Consider the following 19,732-nt stretch of genomic DNA (forward strand, 5'->3'; position numbering starts at 1 on the left):
GCCTAAGTGATAATGTTCAAATGGGGCCCAAAGTGCAAAATTTTGTGTGGCCACCATTATTTTCCAGCACTGCCTTAACCCTCTTGGGCGTAGAGTTCACCAGAGCTTCACCGGTTGCCACTGGAGTCTTCTTCCACTCATCCATGACATCATGGTGCTGGTGGATATTAGAGATCTTGCGCACCTCCACCTTCCATTTCAGGATGCCCCACAGATGCTCAATAGGATTTAGGTCTGGAGACATGCTGGCCAGTCCATCACCTTTACCCTCAGCTTCTTTAGCAAGGCAGTGGTCATTTTGGAGGTGTGTTTGGGGTTGTTATCCTGTTGGAATGCTGCCCTGCAGTCCAGTCTCTGAAGGGAGGGGATCATTCCATATGTCACAGTACAAGTTGGCATTCATGGTTCCCTCAATGAACTGTAGCTCCCCAGTGCCGGCAGGACTCATGCAGCCCCAGACCATGACATTTCCACCACCATACTTGACTGTAGGCAAGACACATTTGTCTTCACCTGATTGCCGCCACACACACTTGGCACCATCTGAACCAAATAAGCTTATCTTGGTCTCATTGGACCACAGGACATGGTTCCAGGAATCCATATCCCAAGTCTGCTTGTCTGCAGCAAATCGTTTGCAGGCTTTCTTGTGCATCATCTTTAGAAGAGGCTTCCTTCTAGGACGACAGCCCTGCAGACCAATTTGATGCAGTGTGCGGTGTATGGTCTGAGCACTGACATGCTGACCCCCCACCCCACCCCTTCAACCTCTGCAGCAATGCTGGCAGCATTCATACGTCTATTTCCCAAAGCCAACCTCTGGATATGATGCTGAGCACGGGCACTCAACTTCTTCGGTCAACCATGGCGAGGCCTGTTCTGAGTGGAACCTGTCCTGTTAAACCACTGTATGGTCTTGGCCACTGTGCTGCAGCTCAGTTTCAGGGTCTTGGCAGTCTTCAGGGTCTTGGCCTAGACCAGGGGTGTCCAAACTTGGTCCCTTTAAGACTTTTGGACTTCAACTCCCAGAGTCCCTCAGCCAGCAAAGCTGGCTGAGGAACTCTGGGAGTTGAAGTCCAAAAGTCTTAAAGGGACCAAGTTTGGACACCCCTGGCCTAGACCATCTTTATGTAGAGCAACAATTCATTTTTTCAGATCCTGAGAGAGTTCATTGCCATGAGGTCCCATTCTGAACTTCCAGTGACCAGTATGAGTGAGAAGATAGCACCAAATTTAACACCTGCTCCACTTTCACACCTGAGACCTTGTAACCCTAATGCATCACATATCACCAGGGAAGGACAACAGCATTTGGGCCACATTTGGACATAATCACTTAAGAGTGTACTCACTTTTGTTGCCACAAATTTAGACATTAATGGCTGTATGTTGTATTATTTTGAGGGGACAGCACATTTACACTGTTATACAAACTGAATACTCACTACTATACACTACATTACTTACTTTACAACCTAGTGTCATTTCTTCAGTGTTGTCACATGACAAGATATACTTAAATATTTACAAAATGTGAGGGGATGTACTCACTTATGTGATATACTGTATATGATAAATCACAACCTCTATACTTCACAAAAAAGCTTTGAATTGATTCAAATATATGGTGCCATGGAGGGTGAAGAATCACATTTTAAAAGTGATAGAACAAATTACCAATTGATCATTTACAAAAGAATAATTCATTCAATGTGTCTATTATCATAAGATTTCAAGAGGATGCCTATTTCTTCTTGGTAACAATGGTAATGGATACAATAAAAGCATGTGATATGCTAAGTCCATTTGCTTTGACTTGTAAACAGTGGTGCTAATTAAACCATTTCTAGATGTCTTTTTAAAAAGTATTGTATATATGAAAGAAAAGATAACCTACAATGTAACCAGGACAAATGCAAATCAAGAGAAACAGAAAATGAAAATACTTTAATGAGAAAATAACTCATTCAATAAATTGAACCTTGATTACATATTGATGGGTTTCTGCCACATAATGAAAAGCAAATTAATATGCAGACAGGAATACATCAAACTGTAACATAAAATATATTTTCATCAAAGTAAAACATTTTAGCTGTAGTCCATATCCAATAAATGAAGTGTTCTTCATATACTAAATTAAATTTCAAATTACCATTATATTGTTCAACCTTTCATCTTTTATTTCTATTTCCAACCCCCTAATAATTAATTTATTAATATTGGAACAAAAAGATACCACAATGGAGCATCCCACAAATATCTGTCATTTATACCATACTTCTCTTCCACATATTGAGGCTGAGATCCAGCCCTTATTAAATATCCTCAGATAATCAAAACACTAGAAACAAATGATATTTAACATTCTGTAACACTAACCCAATCATTTGACTAAACCACTAAATCACTATTAAGGACAACTTATGTGAGCACGTTGGATGCATTTCCTCTCTTCTCTCTAAGATCTAGGAGTAAATTAGCACAACTTCCAAGTGAGCCAGTAGCAAAACAGATGAGATAAGTCATTGGCTTCAAAATGGCGAGTTAACTGGTGATCAAAGTAACCTTCATTCTGCTCCTTTTAGGTGAGTGATAACACATTACTTAACACATTTCTACATTGCCTGTCTCACTTAGGTCACATAAAAAAGCTTTACCCATAACTTTCAAGCTAGTGACTTTGGGGAATGTGTGGCAAACATTTGAAGGAGGGTGGAGTAAGGGAGAAGGCAGACAGTATATTTTTTTCAGATGAGCTGCCAGTTCCCTTAGAGTTCTGATCCTCCAATTTCAGTGTCCTTTAAGGGCTGTCTTCTGAACCACTTCCTGCTTATATATCTCGAGGCCTGGCATAAAATCGAAGCCATCCCACAACCCTAGCACAAATGTTGTTACGGTAGACCTGGTTAATTACCAAGGCAAAATCCTCCTTTCAAGCATCAGTGTCAAGATATGCACACAGGAGGTGATCATTTTATTCAAGTTTTGGGTTCATTTTGCCCAGGCTTCTGGCATTGCTCTGAGCACTAGTATAATTGTCCTGGTATGACAATTACCATCCAATCTGGAAAAAGTTTCTCAGAAGCAAATGAGTCTCTTTTCATTTTCAAAGACTCTGGCCTCCTCTTGACTTATTGGGTTTCCGTTTAAGCTGTTGAAAATGGAAAAAGGAAAAATTGGTTTTTAAAAGCAGTTGTTTCTACATATGTATCAATAAGTATGTTTCCTTTTCTTTCCTTAGATGATTTTATAGCTCTTTCTATTGCCTCATTCTTCCAGGATATGGCTGTTCTTATTGTAGGATGTGGAAAAACTTCAGAGCACTAACAAAATCTTTCTTACAATCCCCATGTTTAACCAGTGCCAGGGGGATACTGAAACTAATGATGCTTTGATCGATTTTTCTGTTTTGAGAAAAATATTAAGCTTCCTCTTTTTTAGCAAGTATTTGCTTTAATTATTGTGATGTGAACCCAATTTAACAGAAATGAAATTGGATCTCTTCTGTTTCCTTCAGATTTTTATGCAGCTAATTGGGGTAGAATTAAGAAACATTAACTAAGGATGAGGCTGTAAGTCACCACCTAGAGAACCTCTCTCTCTCTCTCTCTGTCCTTGTTAATAGGGAGAGCAAATCTGTAATCTTCCAGATACTGATAGATTACAGCTGTCAGCCTCCTTCATTATTGGCTAAACATCTGAAGGATCATCAATTGCCCATCTTTACATAAAGCGTAAAAATGATAAGGAAATATAACTATAGGCATCACATAGGTATATTTACTTTAGCTAAAGCACTGAATCAAAGAGAATATTTATGCAACTGTCTACAGAAAACATCCAAAGGCATATTTTAGTTTATACCTGTGATCATCCAAATATGATAATCCTTGACCACAATTGAGCCCAAAATTTTTGTTGCTGAAAGACGGTTGTTAAGTGAGTTTTGCCCCATTTACAACCTTTCTTGTCACAGTTGTTAAATGAATGACTGCAGTTATTAAATTAGTAACATGGCTATAAAGTAAATCTGGCTTCCCACTGGCTTTGTTTGTCGTAAGATTGCTAAAGGTGATCACATGACCCCAGGACACTGTAACTGTCATAAATGTGAGTCTGTTGTCAATATCTGAATTTTGATCAAGTGAACATGGAGATGCTGCAATAGTCGTATTTGTGAAAAATGGCCATAAGTCACTTTTTTCAATACTATTGTAATTTTGAATGGTTACTAAACAAACTGTTGTAAATCAAGGACTACCTGTATTGCTGAATGGTAACTCCTGACAGGTTTAAGCAATTGGGTCAGTAATTAAGGTTTCTGGGAGTTGTAGTTTGCTCCATCAAGAGGGCAAGGGCATTCCACTCTTACTTTCCTCCTATTCAATTTAGTGAAGTTTCCACAAAGGGTATGGAGCTGAAGGCTTCACTGGTGGGTTTTATTCCCTATGGATGACCTTACCAGATTTCTTTGAGAGTTGTATTGTCTTGAAGAGCATCAGCTAAGCTTGTGGCGCCTCGAACCGTAATCTGGTTCTGGATAAGCCTGGAGGTGAAGAGAAGAAGGAGAAAACAGACTGAAGACAAATATTTTGCACTGGACAAACTCTGTCATCTATCCCTACTTTGCAGCATCCTGCCTGTCATGCATTTGGCAAGAGCTTGGTGCATTTGATGCAGAAAATCAACCAAGAGGCTCCAAGCCTCTTCAATTCGAAGTACAAGAGCTTCTTTCAGGGTTACCGAACTTAATTGTACTATTAACTTTACGGCTTATCTGTGATCACAGCACAGCAGCTGTCTGGGGGATAATGCTGGCTAATTCCACACAACTGCTTGACAAGACCATTCCCTGGCCATATTGAACTGGCTGGGAACCACTTCAGCAAATGCCTCCAAAGACAACTCTGGGGAGTTATCAATCACTGCAAAGACTCCAGCCCCCCTTTTTTTGTTCCATTCAGAAATGAGCAAACTTCCTTCTGTTGAAGTCACATACTTCCAAAGAAATAGCAGGAGCTACATTTCATGCCAAGGATAAGTTGGACAAAAGCAAGTGAGGGGTATAACACAAACCAAAAGCAGGTGGAGCCCACCTTATTTCTATTTCTGTCTCTTATTTCTCCTTCCACCATATCTCTTCCCCCTTTTTCTTCCCAACGTAGTGTCCTCTCGATGTAAAAAAGGGTGAAACTTCCTGGAGTCAAGACTGATGCCTAGTGAAGTCATTTGCTATTGTCTTCTTGTCACATTTTGTACTTTTAGCCCTCATAGGTAATGTTTCCATAGATGTTTTCCTATGCAAATATTAATCTCTCCAATCCTGCTTCCTTTTTTCAAGATCAAACTCCTACTATGACACCCTCTAATGTTGGGCTACAATAACCGAGGGAATCATCTGGGAAGGCTACTGTACTAGGAGATTGTTTTCCCTCCTTGCCTCATTTCTGTCTCATCTGACTACATGCTGCTTGCATTTTTTCAAAAGAACTTGAGAGGGTAGGAAAAGAAGGGCTTTAAAACAAAAATGTAGTGGGAAAAATGAGCTAAACATTTATTCTCCCAACTGATTTTCAGGGGTATGAATTGAATCACTGGGACCCACAATGCAACTATTTTGAACCCTGAGCCAGGAATAGAAACTCACTAGAATTTAGACAAGAATGAATCTCCCTTCTCCCTCCCCCCACCTGGAATTTGTATGTGCCAGGAAAAAAGCCAAGCATAATTCTTCTCATCTGATCAGCAAAGACAAACTCTTGAGGGACACGGGGCTAAATTTTAACCTGGTATAGGCAAACATCTTCTTTAGTCATTAGAAAAATCACTGGAACATAATGGTTGACAACTGCTTTGCTAAGTAATTTGAAGAGTAAGTAATTTTATTGATTGCAGAGATTCTGCTCAGCTAACTAAAATTTTGTTACTGGAGAGAAAAGAGACTAATAACCATGTAAGTTTATTTGCTTTGTTAGACAATGATGAAGCTTAGATATTTATACCTATAGGTAATCCTTGATTTACAACTATAACTGGAACCAGAATCTTAGTTTATTGAGCGAAGTGGTTGTTAAGCTCATATGACTGCTTTGCTCAACAACTGCAGTTCAGCTCTCCCAGTTGCAGTTATTAAGCAACTGTGCAAGTTAAGTAGGTGAAGCAAAAGAACTACCTGCAAAGGAAGGCAGATAGCTCCCTTATGTGCAGAAGGGAACTCCTGCAGTGGAGTGCAGGAATGACTTTTGGAATCTGAGCTTCATTTCTGCAGCCTGATGAAGGACCTCACACCACTACCACCCTGATACAGAGAGAGGAAATTCTTTAGCTGGCCGCAGCAACTTGCAATCTTCCTTGCCGCCTTCCGGGAAAGCTGGCAGAGAAAATGGCAAATGACAATTGCATTATTGTGGGGCATTAGGCAACCAGTTAAAAGCAAATGGATGATGTGTTAGAATAGGAAGTAAACCACCCTTTCCATGCAATCATAACTTCAAACAATTTTTAAAGATTCAGTCGTAAATCAAAGACTATCTGAGAACATAAACAGCTTAATAGTGCTGGTCTCAAAGCATCTCAGGGTAAATGATGCTTTTCAGACACAAAGAAATAAAAAGTGGGACAGTCCAAGCAAAAAAGAAATTCTTTTGTACTGTACAATCTTTAACTGCATTTTCTGAACAGCAACCTAATTGCCTTTATCAATTGTTTGCATAGATTTATAAAGTTAGTTAGGATACAATAAACTGGAACATCTTTTCTACCAGAGAAAAAAATCTTCCTGTTTAGGTTCTGTCCCAGCTATACAATCTGTGGATTTTCCAGATGTGTTGGATTTCAATATCCACAATTCCAACCCTCTACTCTCTCAGGGGGCTATGAAATATAACTTTGAAGAAAAGTTATACTGGGCTATGCTTTAAAAGTAAGTTGACTCTATAGTTTTCCTTTGCAGCAGCTGAGAACATTGTGTATTCCAGTCACAATATATGCCATGCTCAACCTCTATCTGGGGCCAGACTGATGATCATAAGGTGCAGGGCTTTGTAGGAGACATCTTCTCTATGGGATTCTTTCTTATAACACACTCAAAAAACCGCATCCTATTTTTGATATTTTAAATGTTGCTAGGTGGGATAAATTTGAGAAGTGGGTGGATCTTCTTCATAGGCAGGAATCCGCTTAGGCTTTTTTTCATTGGCTAGACTGAGACCCATTGTTCCCTGGCTCTTCCTCTTGAGGCCCACATTCTCCAATTAAATGAAGCCCATGACATCTTGTGTAGAGCTTGTCTATGAAGTTTCTCTTAGGAGGATCGAGATTTAATGGCCAAACAAGGAGGTTTCTCTAGCCATATATAGACATACAGAAGGTCTCCCTGTGAGTTGTGATTCTTGATAGTCAGGTTTTCATTGTGGAGGAATTCTATTGAGACATATTTTTATGCATGTCAGGCTCTTTTTCTCACGAGTATGAGGGGAATGGGGATTTAATGTGGGGGGAATGGTTGGAGCATGTTGAAGCAGGACAACCAATACATACAATCCTCTTGCGCCTTACTTACTGTATTTTTCGGTGTATAAGACGCACCGGAATATAAGACACACCTTAATTTTGGGGGAGGAAAACAAGAAAAAAAGAATTCTGCCTCTGTCTACCAGCATCAGGATCAGCGGCGTCCTCACTTCCATTTGGATTTTGTTAACGGTAGCACAGATCTTTTTATCAGTTTAAAACAAATCCTAACACTCTATTTAACTGGACTGGGTAGGATGGGATGATTTTCATGGGGGCAGAAGAGGGACTTGGCACCAAAGGCTCCATTCTCGAGACACCCCGTCTTCCTACCTAGCACTTCAGTCCTTCTGGATGCTGCCATCACGTAAACACAGTGCCAGGCTTCCCAGCAAGCTCCCTGCACTTTTGCTGCCTTGGTCAGATCCTGATTCCAGAAGCGGCCTGGGGAAGCGCGGAGGTCAGGACTTGCTTGGCAAAGCAGGCACTGTGCAGGGGGCAAAAGGCAAGGCGCTGCCACCCAAAAACACTGTTGCCGCGATCTCTGCCACCTGGAGATCTCCGCTGCTTCCCCAGTTCCAAAAATGGGGTGTGCAGAGGCAAAGAAAGAGCATCGCGTTTTCGGGCGGTTCCGGGCAGCAGAGATCGTGGCATCAGTTTTTGGGTGGCAGTGCCTTGCCTTACACTTCCTGTGCAGCCCCCAACAATCTACCAGTTCCTTGAAGATGCAAGACCGTTTTCATGAGGACGCGCAGCCCTGCGAATTGCATTGGGGAGGAAAACGCGATGCATGGAGGCAATGCTCTTGCGAAGCGGGCACTTCTGCGGGAGAGGTGTAAGGCTAGGTGGCTTGCTGCCTGGCCTGCCCCTTCTCCAGACAAACCAGGCTGAGGGCAGTCAGCTTCTGCTCCTGGCCCGGGAGGCAGATCTGGCCAGGAGCAAAGAGAAAGCGAGACTGTGGAAAAGGAGGATGAGAAGGGCGACGCAGCTCTGCAAATTGTTTCGGGGAATTGAGGAGGAAAACGTAATGCATGGAGGCAATGCTCTTTTTCCTCTCCAATTCCCTGAAGCAATTTGCAAAGCTGCACGCCTCCTCCTCCTTTTCTGGAGTCGGCTTCTGCTCCTGGCCCGGGAGGGGGATCTGGCCAGGAGGAAAGAGAAAGAGAGACTGCTCTACACCATTTCTGACAGATGGCAGTCCAGTCACTTCTTGAAAGCTTCCAGTGGCTCCCATAACATCTGAAGGCAGACTGTTCCATTAGTTGATTGTTCTGTCAACCTATTTCTAGGTTGAATTTCTCCTTAATCAGTTTACATCCATTTTTTCTTGTCTGGCCTTCAGATGCTTTAGAAAATAGCTTGACCCCCTCCTCTCTGTGACAACCCTTCAAATATTGGAACACTGCTAGATTAGCCATGCCCAGTTCCTGTAACCATTCTTCATATTTTAGCCTCCAGTCCCCTAATCATCTTTACTGCTCTTCTCTGAACATTTTTCTAGAGTCTCAACATCTTTTTTATAGTGTAGTGACCAAAACTGGATGCAGTATTCTAGGTATGGTCTTACTAAGGCTTTACAGAGTGGTATTAGTACCTCACATGATCCTGATTGAATCCCTCTATTAATGCATTGGTTTTTTGGCTGCCGCTGCACAGTTGGCTCATATTTAGCTGGTTGTCCACTAAGACTCCAAGATCCCTCTCACAGTTACTGCTATTAAGTTTGGTTTCTCCCAATCTATAGGTATACTCTTAGTTTTTCTTGTCTAAGTATAAGATTTTACTTTTCTTTACATTTAATTTCATTTTGTTAGTTAGGGCCAAATGTTCAAGTCTGCAAAGATCCATCTGGATCTTGAGTCTATCATCTAGAGTATTAGCTATTCCTGCCAGATTAGTATCATCTGCAAATGTGATAAGTTCCCCTTCTATTCCCTCATCTAAGTTGTTTATGAAGATATTGAAAAGGACTGGGCCTATGATAGAAACTTGCGGTACCCCACTGCTTACTTCCCTTCATGTATACTAGTACTATTAAGGATTACCGTGTTTCCCTGAAAATAAGACCCGGTCTTATATTCTTTTAGGCCCCGAAATAAGCACTCAGACTTATTATGGGAGGGGGAGTGTCTTATTTTTTTCAAGGAAAGAAGGTGGCGAGCCCGCTGGCCCCACCCTCTCTGTCCCATCACTGCTTGCCTGCAGCCACAATTGCCCAAGCTCTCTGTCTACCCCAGCCTCCACCTGCCCTGCTTGCTGGCCCTGCTGCTGCCGGGACATTTTTGGCTGCTGGCCGCCAAGTGGCTGCCTGTGCTGCTGCTGGCCTTGTGGGGTTTTTTTTATTTTTTATTTATCAAACTTATATACCGCACCATCTCCCGTAGGACTCAGGGCGGTTCACAGGCATATTAAAACAATATAAAAACAATATAATAAATAAACCTTAAAACCCAGATTAAAACTAAATATTATCATAGCCTGATCACTAAAACAGTAAAAACCAATAAAACCTCCATTAAAATTTAACTAAAACATTTTGTTTTTAGGCTAGTCCCGCATGCTGAAATAATAGAGTCTTCAGTTCACGTCTGAAGGTCCGGAGGTCAGGGAGTTGTCGTAATCCTGGAGGAAGCTCATTCCACAGGGCTGGTGCCGCCACAGAGAAGGCCCTCCCCCTGGGGGTCGCCAACCTACATTGTTTGGTCGACGGCACCCTGAGGAGGCCCACTCTGTGGGAGCGCACGGGTTGTTGGGAGGCAATCGGCGGCAGAAGGCGGTCTCGAAGGTATCCCGGTCCTAAGCCATGGAGCGTTTTAAAGATGGTAACTAAAACCTTGAATTGCACCCGGAAGACTACCGGTAGCCAGTGCAGGCTGCGCAGGATAGGTGTTATATGGGAGCAACGCGGTGCTCCCTCTATCACCCGCGCGGCCACATTCTGGACTAACTGGAGCCTCCGGGTGCTCTTCAAGGGGAGCCCCACGTAGAGAGCATTGCAATAGTCCAGGCGGGAAGTGACGAGGGCATGAGTGACCGTGCGTAAGGCGTCCCGGTCAAGGAAGGGGCGCAACTGGCGAATCAGATGGACCTGATAAAAAGCTCCCCTGGCGACGGCTGTCAAATGATCCTCTAAGGACAGCCGGTCATTCAGGAGAACACCTAAGTTGCGCACTCCCTCCCTGGGGGTCAGTACTTCCTCCCCCACAGTCAGCGATGGTGTAAGCTGACTGTACCGGGACGCCGGCACACACAGCCACTCTGTCTTGGAAGGGTTGAGTCGGAGCCTGTTCCTCCCCATCCAGACCCGTTCTTCGCCCTCCTAGCACTGCTGCTTTTGGTCATCCTGCTGGGCTGTTCCTGCCTAGTACGAGGGGGGTGGTCATCCCAGATCTATGACCACCGGAGTGCACATATGCTGCTGGTGGCACAATTCCACCAGCCCAGTCTTGCACAGCCAGCACGAGAGCTAGCACCCACCAGGGCCAAGGCCTGAAGAGAACTGGGCTCAGCTCACAGCCCGGTGCCTGCAGCACCAAGTAGACCTACAGGAAGATGCTTAGCAGCCCAAAGGTGGCAGCAGGTGAGGCAGCATGGCTCCATCAGTGGCCGCTTGTAAAGGTGCCCTGGTAGGCTGCTGGTGGGGGGGAACTTTCTGGACTCTCAGCTGATTCACCCAAAGCAAGCAGGAGCAGCCCAGCAGGGCAGCTAAGAGCAGCACTGCCAGGAGGGTGAAGTTGCTGCAGGTGAGTGGTGAGTGCATCAAAAGCAAAAAGCGGGACTCGGCTCTTTCCGAAAATGTGCTTGCAACAGCTGCCTGAAATGTGCTTACTGGACACAGAGTGGGTGGCCCTGTGCCTCTGCCTTCGCCTGCTGTCAATGCTGTCCTGGCATGTTTTGGAAAGGGAAAAATAAATAAATCCTGCAATCTCTCTGTCAACTCGTGAAGCATTCCTGACCTGCTCTTGAGTTGTCATAGGCAGGGGGATGGGGAACCGAGCCTCACAGCTGCAGCAAGGGAACTGCATTTCAGTCAAAACAAAAGCACATTCCAGCCATTTCTATGTCAAGGCCATCCCCATGGGGACCCACAGTAGTTGGAGGGAGGGATTTCTACAACCCACAAAATTGCTTTGTTGGGGAATGTGACTGATGACATACAATGGGGGAAGGGGGAAACAGGGTCAGAGCCGGGGTGTGAATTAAGTGAGGTCAGAGTTGGCTTCACTTGAAATGTGCCGTCATGAATCTCCTAATAAATAACTGGATTTCTTTGGAAGCTTGGCTCAAGGCTAATGATTAAATAGGGCATCGGTCAGAACCCTGACAGCAAGCCAACTCTCTCAAAACTAATCAAAATGACTGGGACTCCTGAGCCTCAGACTCTCCAGTTGCTCCCTGACCCCTAGAGTGTGTGGAGAAAAACTCAGGCCACCATGGCAGAGGGTGGACTATCCGAAGAGAGCCTGCTCCAGGTGGCCTAGAAAGAGGCAGAACTTGTCTCCACCTAGGGACTTCCAGGACCCAGCAGCCCAATCAGAACCAGAGTGCAGCCCTCCCTGACCATCAAAGCCGAGATGCCCACTCCAGCTACTGAAACAAAAAGGGATGAGTATTGGTGGGAAAAAAATCCCTGAAGCAGCTGAGGTTGAGTTTCCCCACCCTAGTGCCCAAGGCTGGGGAAAACCCTTGAATGAGCTAGGAAGAGTGGAATGGATGTGGGACTGGGAACAGGCCAGGTTCCCAAAAACTCTGATGGAACCCTTGGGGAGATCCATAGAAGAGCTGAGGGAGGAATTTGACCAAGCCACCCTTCGTGATGGGCATTGTGCCGCCCAAAAGAGAGGAGGGTTGCAGCTGAACTCTTTGAAGTGAGGAGACGCAGATGGGAACACAGCCCCCCTTCTCCACCCACCAGAAGGAGATTGAGCCCGAGACAGCAGCTGATGCCTCCACCACGCAACAGGCAAGCTGCTCAGGGCGGGCAGCCCTCCCCTCTCTATGAAATAGAGCTGTGGGAAACCACCAAGCACAACAAGCACAGGCATTCAAGGGCCAACATGAGGAGGAAGGAGCAGCACTTAACGAGCCACCTCAATTCAGGGGGAAATTTGATGGGGACAGATCAGTTGGCTCTATTCTTTGACTCAGCTAGGGTCTATTTAGAGCACTATGGATACTTCTACCCATCCCACAGAGCCATGGTGAATACCATTGCTGAGGGGCTAGAGAGAGAAGCAAGGGACTGGCTAGCAGCCATCCACAAGAGGAGAGCTCCCCAGCTGCAAGACATCAAATACTTCCTCCAAGAGCTAGAAGCCAGATTTGAGGAGGCAGAGGAGAATCCATACATGGAGGATAAGCTTCAAAACCTAAAGTGACCCATTAAGGAATACATCTGTGAATTCAGGGGAGTCATGGGGAAGCTATCCCCTTTGCTGGAGCAGCTATTAGTTCATTATTTCAGAAGAAGCCTAGATAGGCAAATCACCCAAGTAACCGCCTATTGGGACATCCCGAACCGACACTCTGAGTGGTTCTGAGTAACCATAAAAGTTGACAATAGATTGCATGCCAACAACATGAGAAAGCAACCAGATACCAAAGAGTGAGATCAACCAGACCAGAGATCATCTGGCCAATGGGAAGCCGCAGCACCACAACCGGCCCTGAGACCATGTTTCCTACGAAGTCAGCTGAAATGCTAGAGATGCAGAGGGATAGGCCACATTGCATCAGCATGTGCAAACCCAGCTCCGAAACCCAAACCCCACCACCCACGGCATGACTGGAATGAGGCCCCAGGTGTGCTGCCAACATGTCCCGAAAGGCCCTCCAAGTTGTAGAAGTCCCTCCCTACCCAGCCAAAGGGGGGGAACTCCAGCCAATGATGACCAATCATCAGATCCCTATGACAGTGAGGATGAAGGCAAAAATGACCCAATCGTGAGTGAACCGATCCATCTCTTCGTCTTCTTGATACACCTCACAGCCACAAAAACAAGAACCCAGGGTAGTTTTCAAGCCCTAATAGATTCAGGCTGCACTAGATGCTTGATTAACCTAACCACGGTCCTGAAACTAGGGATTAGAGCGAAAAGACTCGCCCACCTGATCAGGTTTGAACAAGTCCCTATTGGGGGGACCTACGCCACCCAACTGACCAAACCAGTGAAGCTAGAGCTAGCGAATCACTGGGAAGCAATCTGATTCATAATAGCCCCCAAAATGACAGACACGATCATACTGAGGCTCTCCTGGCTAGGCAAGTGGGGCCCAACCATCTGGTGGAAAGGGGGCAACCAGACACTGAGGATAGCAAGAGGCTCGTAACCCCCTCCACAGCAGCAACTAGAAGCATCGCCCATGCAGGAAAGCCTCCCAAAGGCTCCATGAGAACAACTGGTAGCAACCTCTGACAAAACCCCAGAGACTGAACAGATCTCCAGAGAATATCAGGACCTTGCAGAAGTGTTCAGCGAGACCAAATGTGATATCCTACCCCCCCACCATGAGACAGACTGCACCATCAAAATCATTCCCAGGGAAAAATCCAAACTGTACACCATGTAAACCCGGGAAATGCAAGAAATGCGCAAATACATAGACAAAAACCTAGCAAGTGGGTTCATCGAGCCAGCCAAGCCAGGGTCGCAGCCCCAGTCCTATTCAAAAAAAAAAAAAGGTGGAACTATGAGATTATGCGTGGCTTTTAGGGCAATAAACTGTGTGTGTGTACACAATCTATACCCCCTCCCTCTTAAGAAGGATATGCTGTCTTAGCTAGCCAAGAGAAAAGTAAACTAAACTAAACCTCAGAGAAGCATACTACCGAAACTGCATCAGTGAGGAAGCTGAATGGAAAACAGAATTCAACTGTCCCCTAGGGAGCTTCCAATTCAAAGTAATATCTTTTGGACTGCAGGGGCCCCCAGCGCTGTTCATCGCCCAAACAAGTCCGCTGGTTCAATTGGTTCAACACTTCAACTGGTTCAATTTCATGCTAAAACACATCCCGGGAGGCAGGGAGGAATTTCCTAGCTGATGCCCTCTCCTGCATGCCCCCGTACAAATGCAAATGGGAGTTCCTAATTTCTTATTCCCACATCAATGAATTTTTTTTCCTCTTTTACTAGCATTTCAATTCTATATCTCAATTTCAATTATTTTCATTCTACCTTTCACATTGCATCCCCTGATCTATTTTACATTAAATACTTTTTTTTTGCTTCTTACATACCTTTCATTTCATCCTTACTTACATCATTTACTAACATTTTGATTTTGTATCTTAATTTCAATTAATTATTCCATTTTACAGTAATCTGAATATTTCTTCTATTTTACTTCTTACATACAATTTCTACTATTAATACCATTCCCTTAAAAAAACATACTACTACTTTCTACTTTCTACTATCCATTATTCTTCCTCTTTCACCCATTTTCATGGTCTCTCCAGAATTCTATTTCTTAATATTTTCCTCCCTTTCTCCCATTCTCTTATTTCCTTCTTTTTCTTTTTGTATTTATTGTTATCTTCTTTCCTGTATCCTTTCTCTAGTTTTTAAGATTGTTACCCTTTTACTTCTCCCCCTTGATCTTTTCTCATTTCCTTCTTTTCTCTTTTTTGAGAAATATTCCCCCCTCTCCAATTTTATTTTGTCACTGTCAATTCTAGTGTAATCAGCTATTTTTTATGTTCAATTATTTTCTTTCCAACACTGTGTTCTTGCTTCTCACTTGTATTTTCTTTTTCCTTTTTTTTTTTTTTGTATTCTAACCAATCCTCTGCTTCTGTATTTCTCTTAAATGCTTCTCGTACCTTTTGAAACATCTTCTCATGTTTATTCCTCATACTCACACTCCCAATTTTCCATATTGTCAATTCAAGGAGAAAAGATTTTTAAGTTTGTTGTTATTTTAACTTGCGTATAGTTCAAATTCAACTCCATATAACGTCTCTTTTTTCTTTCCAAGTAGTGTCCAATTCAGATATTCTTTTAGACCATTCTAGTTTAAGACTTTATACTTTCCACTTCTTTTTGAAATCATGCTCCAGCTGTTTAAACAAATACTCCTTAAAAAACTCCCCACAAGTCTGAATCCTTGTTCTTTCTGTCTTTAAAACACTTATTGCAATACTTCTTTTCTACCAGCAGATGTCTCTCTCCAATCCACAAATCCCCAGGCAACGAAATATCAATTGTAGATCCACAAAGACAGTACTTTCTCTTCTATTAATTCCTTTTGTTGTTAAAGAATGCTTTTCTTCAGTTTTCTTTTCTTATATTATTTTTAATTCTTTCCAGATCCAATTTTAAATCCAAGTAGAAGGTTTTCCTTTTAGGGCTTTAATTTTAAAGTTCCTCTTTGTTTTTTTTCTTCATTTTCAATTCCCAAATGCCAATTAGCTGCTTATTTCAGGTTGGGACCTCTTTAAAGCTTTAGCTTGTTTTTCTTCTTACCTGTGAGTTGCCCAATCACTCACCCTGGTAACAATACTCCATTCAATCACCACTCCTCCACAAATCTTAATCCGGTTGCCCCAGTTTGTAGTGGTCACTTCAATGGCCACCGCCCCTGCTGCCGGATCAAAGCGCTGCCTCCAACCCTTCAAGGAACTTGCCTGTTCCTCTTGGTCTTCCGAGGCGCCTCTCTTTCTTCCCTGTCTCTCCAAGATGGTTCTGGTCCGAAGACCCCTCGACAGCAGTTTGTCTGGCTGGATTTTCGCGAAGCTCAACAGAGCTTCACTATTTTCCAGCCACTATCACCACGAGGCTTCAAGTTCTGAGGTGGAAGGTTAATTAAGCTAAAAGGTTTTAAGCAGGGGTGAAATCTAAACATTTTCCCTACCGGTTCTGTGGGCGTGGCTTAATTGGTGGGCATGGCTTGGTGGTCAGATGACTGGGTGGTTATGGCCAATAACAATAGATAATAAAAATAATAAACAAAGTATAAAAAAAAAAGAGGTATCAAAAACCAACTTTCACACTTTACACACACACAACACAACACAACACAACTGACTCACACACAATGTAAAAGCAGCTGCACTTCACACTTCACAAAGCCACAAAAAGCTCAAAAACCAACTTTCACACTTTACACACACACACACACACACACACACACACACACACAAAATGCCACATACAGCTTTCTTAGATTTTGTGTGTTTGTGTAGTTAGAGTGAACTGACAAGATTGATCTGCAAGTGATCTAACCATGAAACCCAAAACCGAACTGCTAGCAGACCCCTGGTTCCGTGACAATCAACACATTTTGACAAAAAGGGAGGATCTAGAATGGAAGAATGCGTGCCCCTCTCGCACCACTTCCCTGCCTTACCACAAGTTTTGGCACCAAGCATTAAAAGTAGGACACATGTTAGCCGCGAAGTGACTGAGCCAAGTCTCACGGATTCTCACGACAACAAACACCACCATGAGAACGATGCATTTGCTTTGCATGGGGTTGTGCCGAAACAAGGTGAGCGGGGCGGGTGATGTGGCGAAGCTGTTTCTGTCCTTTGTTTACCTTCAGACAGTTCTCGCTACAGGCAGTGTGGGAAATGGGGGCACTACCAGCCTTTAGAAGACCGGCTCCTATCTTTTTCCAATTCTTTTCAAAATATTTTCCGTCGCGGTGGGAAGAAGAGCAGAAGAGTGCCAGCAGCGCCCTAAAAAAATTAGTAGCCCCCCCTTTTTTTTAAAAAAAAAAGAAGGGCATTGACTTAAAAAAAGTAAAATAAAACAAGAGGGGAATCAGAACTCCCTTTACTCCTCCTCCTCCTGTCACTTCCTCCCCCCTTAAAAAAAAAACACATCTAGCAAATGTAAAAAAAATGTAAAAAAAAAAAATCAGCTTCCAGATTAAAGTGACCAAGCCGGCGGATTAAGTATTGTAGTAAGATTGCTTGGAAGGAGAACGCCAGGCACACACTTCCCTTCCTCCACCAGCACCCCAACCCAGCCAACATGAAGGAAAAGGCGATGATTAAAACTGCCAAAATGCAAGGCAACATGATAGTAAGTAGCCGGTGGCAGCGGCAATGTAACTCCGGGGCGCCTTTCCACAGCGTTCGTTCGTTCGCTCACGAGCAGGGACGTGCATTAGCCTTCGCCACCAGAAAGGCACGATCCGGGTTGAGCACGGCATTGCATCTGCGTGCGGAGCTCCTCACGCGGAAACCCTTAGTCAGGTTTTACTGGCTGAGGACGCGTCCCTGGCCTGCCCAGCACAGCGCAATTGGAAATGAGCTTCGGCCGGGTGCTGGCATGTGGCTGGGGCTGAGGAAGGGTGGAAGGATGGTGTGCAGGGATGAGTGACCTTAGAATCAGGACGCGCCTCTGAGCTCGCGCGCTGCCACCGCCCGCTGCCCCTGCATTCCTTGCCCTTTGCTTGGAGAAATAGCCGGTTTGGCTAGAACAGCAGTTCTCAGCCTGTGGATCGCGATTTGTATTAAAGGGGTCGCAGCACTATAAAGGTTGAGAACCACTGAGCTAGCCAAACTGCTCCTGAAGCACATTTACTGCCTACATGGAGTGCCATGAAGGATCATCTCAGACAGAGGGGTCCAGTTCACAGCTAGGTTCTGGAGGGAGTTCCTGTGGTCCATCCTGCACCAATGGGGGAGGGAGGCAGAGAGACTGAACGCCATGGTAGAGCAGTACCTGAGGTGTTACCTAGAATTATCAGTAGTCCAATTGGATAAACCTCCTGCCTTTTGCTAAGGTCACATACAATAATACAGTTCACACTAGGACAGGACTAACTCCATTCAAAGTAGTGAGCAGCATGGACTTCATCCCAATGCCAGAATACCCAAGGGATCCCCCCCCCCAATCAGCTTTACAGACTAGCTGTCAATGCTGAAAGCAGCATAGGAAAATGTCAGAAAGCACTATCTAAAGTGGTGCAGACCTATAAGAAACAGGCAGACAAACACCAAGCCCACAACAGCTGTTCCAGCTAGGGGAAAAGGTCTACCTCTCCACAAAGTACTTGAGGTTAAAACTTCTCAGCAAGAAGCTGGGACCCAGGTTTACGGGACCATTCCCCATAGTGAAAATTATCAACCTGGTCATGGTGCAATTAAAATTGCCCCGACTACTAGGCAAGGTACACTCAGTATTCCATAGCAGCCTTTTAAAACCTGTGGACAGGTGAACCCTGAGACCACTACCTCATGAGCCCCCGGACCCAGTGGTCATAGGGAGCCAAACCCATTATGAAGTGCAAGGTGGCACAGGAGACAACTCCAATACCTAATCAAGTGGAAGGGCTACCCCTATCTTGGGTAAAGAACAGAAACATCCAAGCTGACCGCCTCATAGCTAAATCTCATGAAGACAATCCAACAAAACCTGGGGCAGGGTTGCACGACGCCTGGTCACTCGGACCTCGCCTCGCCTGGATGCCTCATTGACTGCTACTTGCTGAAAAAGGTAAGGATCGCTGGTTGCGGCCTAGCGTGTCGCGCTCCATCACCCAATCCCTAGGCTCACGTAGTTCACACAGCTGCCGGGGATCATTTGCGGGCCATGTGCTACCCCACCATTGGTCCCCCAGTTCCCTTGCTTGCTTGCCTGCCTGGCCTGGCTAACCACCCACCTTTCCCCCCAGCCTCCAGCTTGCTTACCTTTGCTCTTCGGACCGAATTCCGAGCCGCTGGTTGAAACACCTGCCTTCCTTCGCTTGCTGTAATCCCTGCAATCGACTGCATTGCTAACAACTGAATCTGCCTGCCTGCAATTTATCTCATCGCTGAGCAACTGAATCTGCCTGCCCTGTCCCTTCAACTGGGTAAGTTTTTTTATTTTGGGGGGGGAGCTTTAAAAAAAATGGTTAATTGGGGTTTTTTTAAGAGGTTTTTTTCATTTGTAGTTTGGGAAGTTTTAAAGTTAGCTGCTTTTATCTAAAAATAAAAATAAAATAATAAAATAAATATTTGTGCAGATTTGGTGTGTTTCTGTAGTGTTTCACTTTAACTACACACAAAATCTCACAAAGCTGTATGTGGAATTTTTTCTGCCTTTCCTCACTTCACGGAGGCACCAGTAATAGGCAGAGGTGCAGAGGTGGGTGGAGAAGGCACGCAATCAGGCCTGCCAGATGTGCCATGCGGCTGCCTTTTCATCGCAGCTGCAGGCAAGCAAAGATGGACAGAGTGGATGGGGGGGCCCCCACGGGCTATATCCAGTAAGCCAGATCGCAT

At 44.5% G+C, this 19,732-nt stretch overlaps 1 protein-coding gene across 6 annotated transcripts in view; it reads right to left on the reverse strand.

Moving 5' to 3' along the window:
- Positions 1-1,920: 1,920 nt before the first annotated feature.
- The window catches only part of NOD1 (nucleotide binding oligomerization domain containing 1), a 75,448-nt gene continuing 57,636 nt past the window's right edge, over positions 1,921-19,732 (reverse strand). For 5 of the 6 annotated variants that reach the window (XM_058179866.1, XM_058179864.1, XM_058179863.1 and 2 more), the window contains 2 exons: positions 4,466-4,549; positions 1,921-3,154 (listed from right to left, as the gene is read on the reverse strand). In XM_058179866.1, coding sequence (XP_058035849.1) covers positions 3,082-3,154; positions 4,466-4,549 — 157 coding nt within the window. In that variant the 3' untranslated portion in view covers positions 1,921-3,081. Of the gene's footprint in view, positions 3,155-4,465; positions 4,550-19,732 lie in introns of those variants that run through there. The other variant, XM_058179868.1, reaches the window with a different exon arrangement.

The sequence above is a fragment of the Ahaetulla prasina genome, chromosome 4 (assembly GCF_028640845.1).
Source record: "Ahaetulla prasina isolate Xishuangbanna chromosome 4, ASM2864084v1, whole genome shotgun sequence".
In the NCBI taxonomy this organism is placed as follows: domain Eukaryota; kingdom Metazoa; phylum Chordata; class Lepidosauria; order Squamata; family Colubridae; genus Ahaetulla; species Ahaetulla prasina.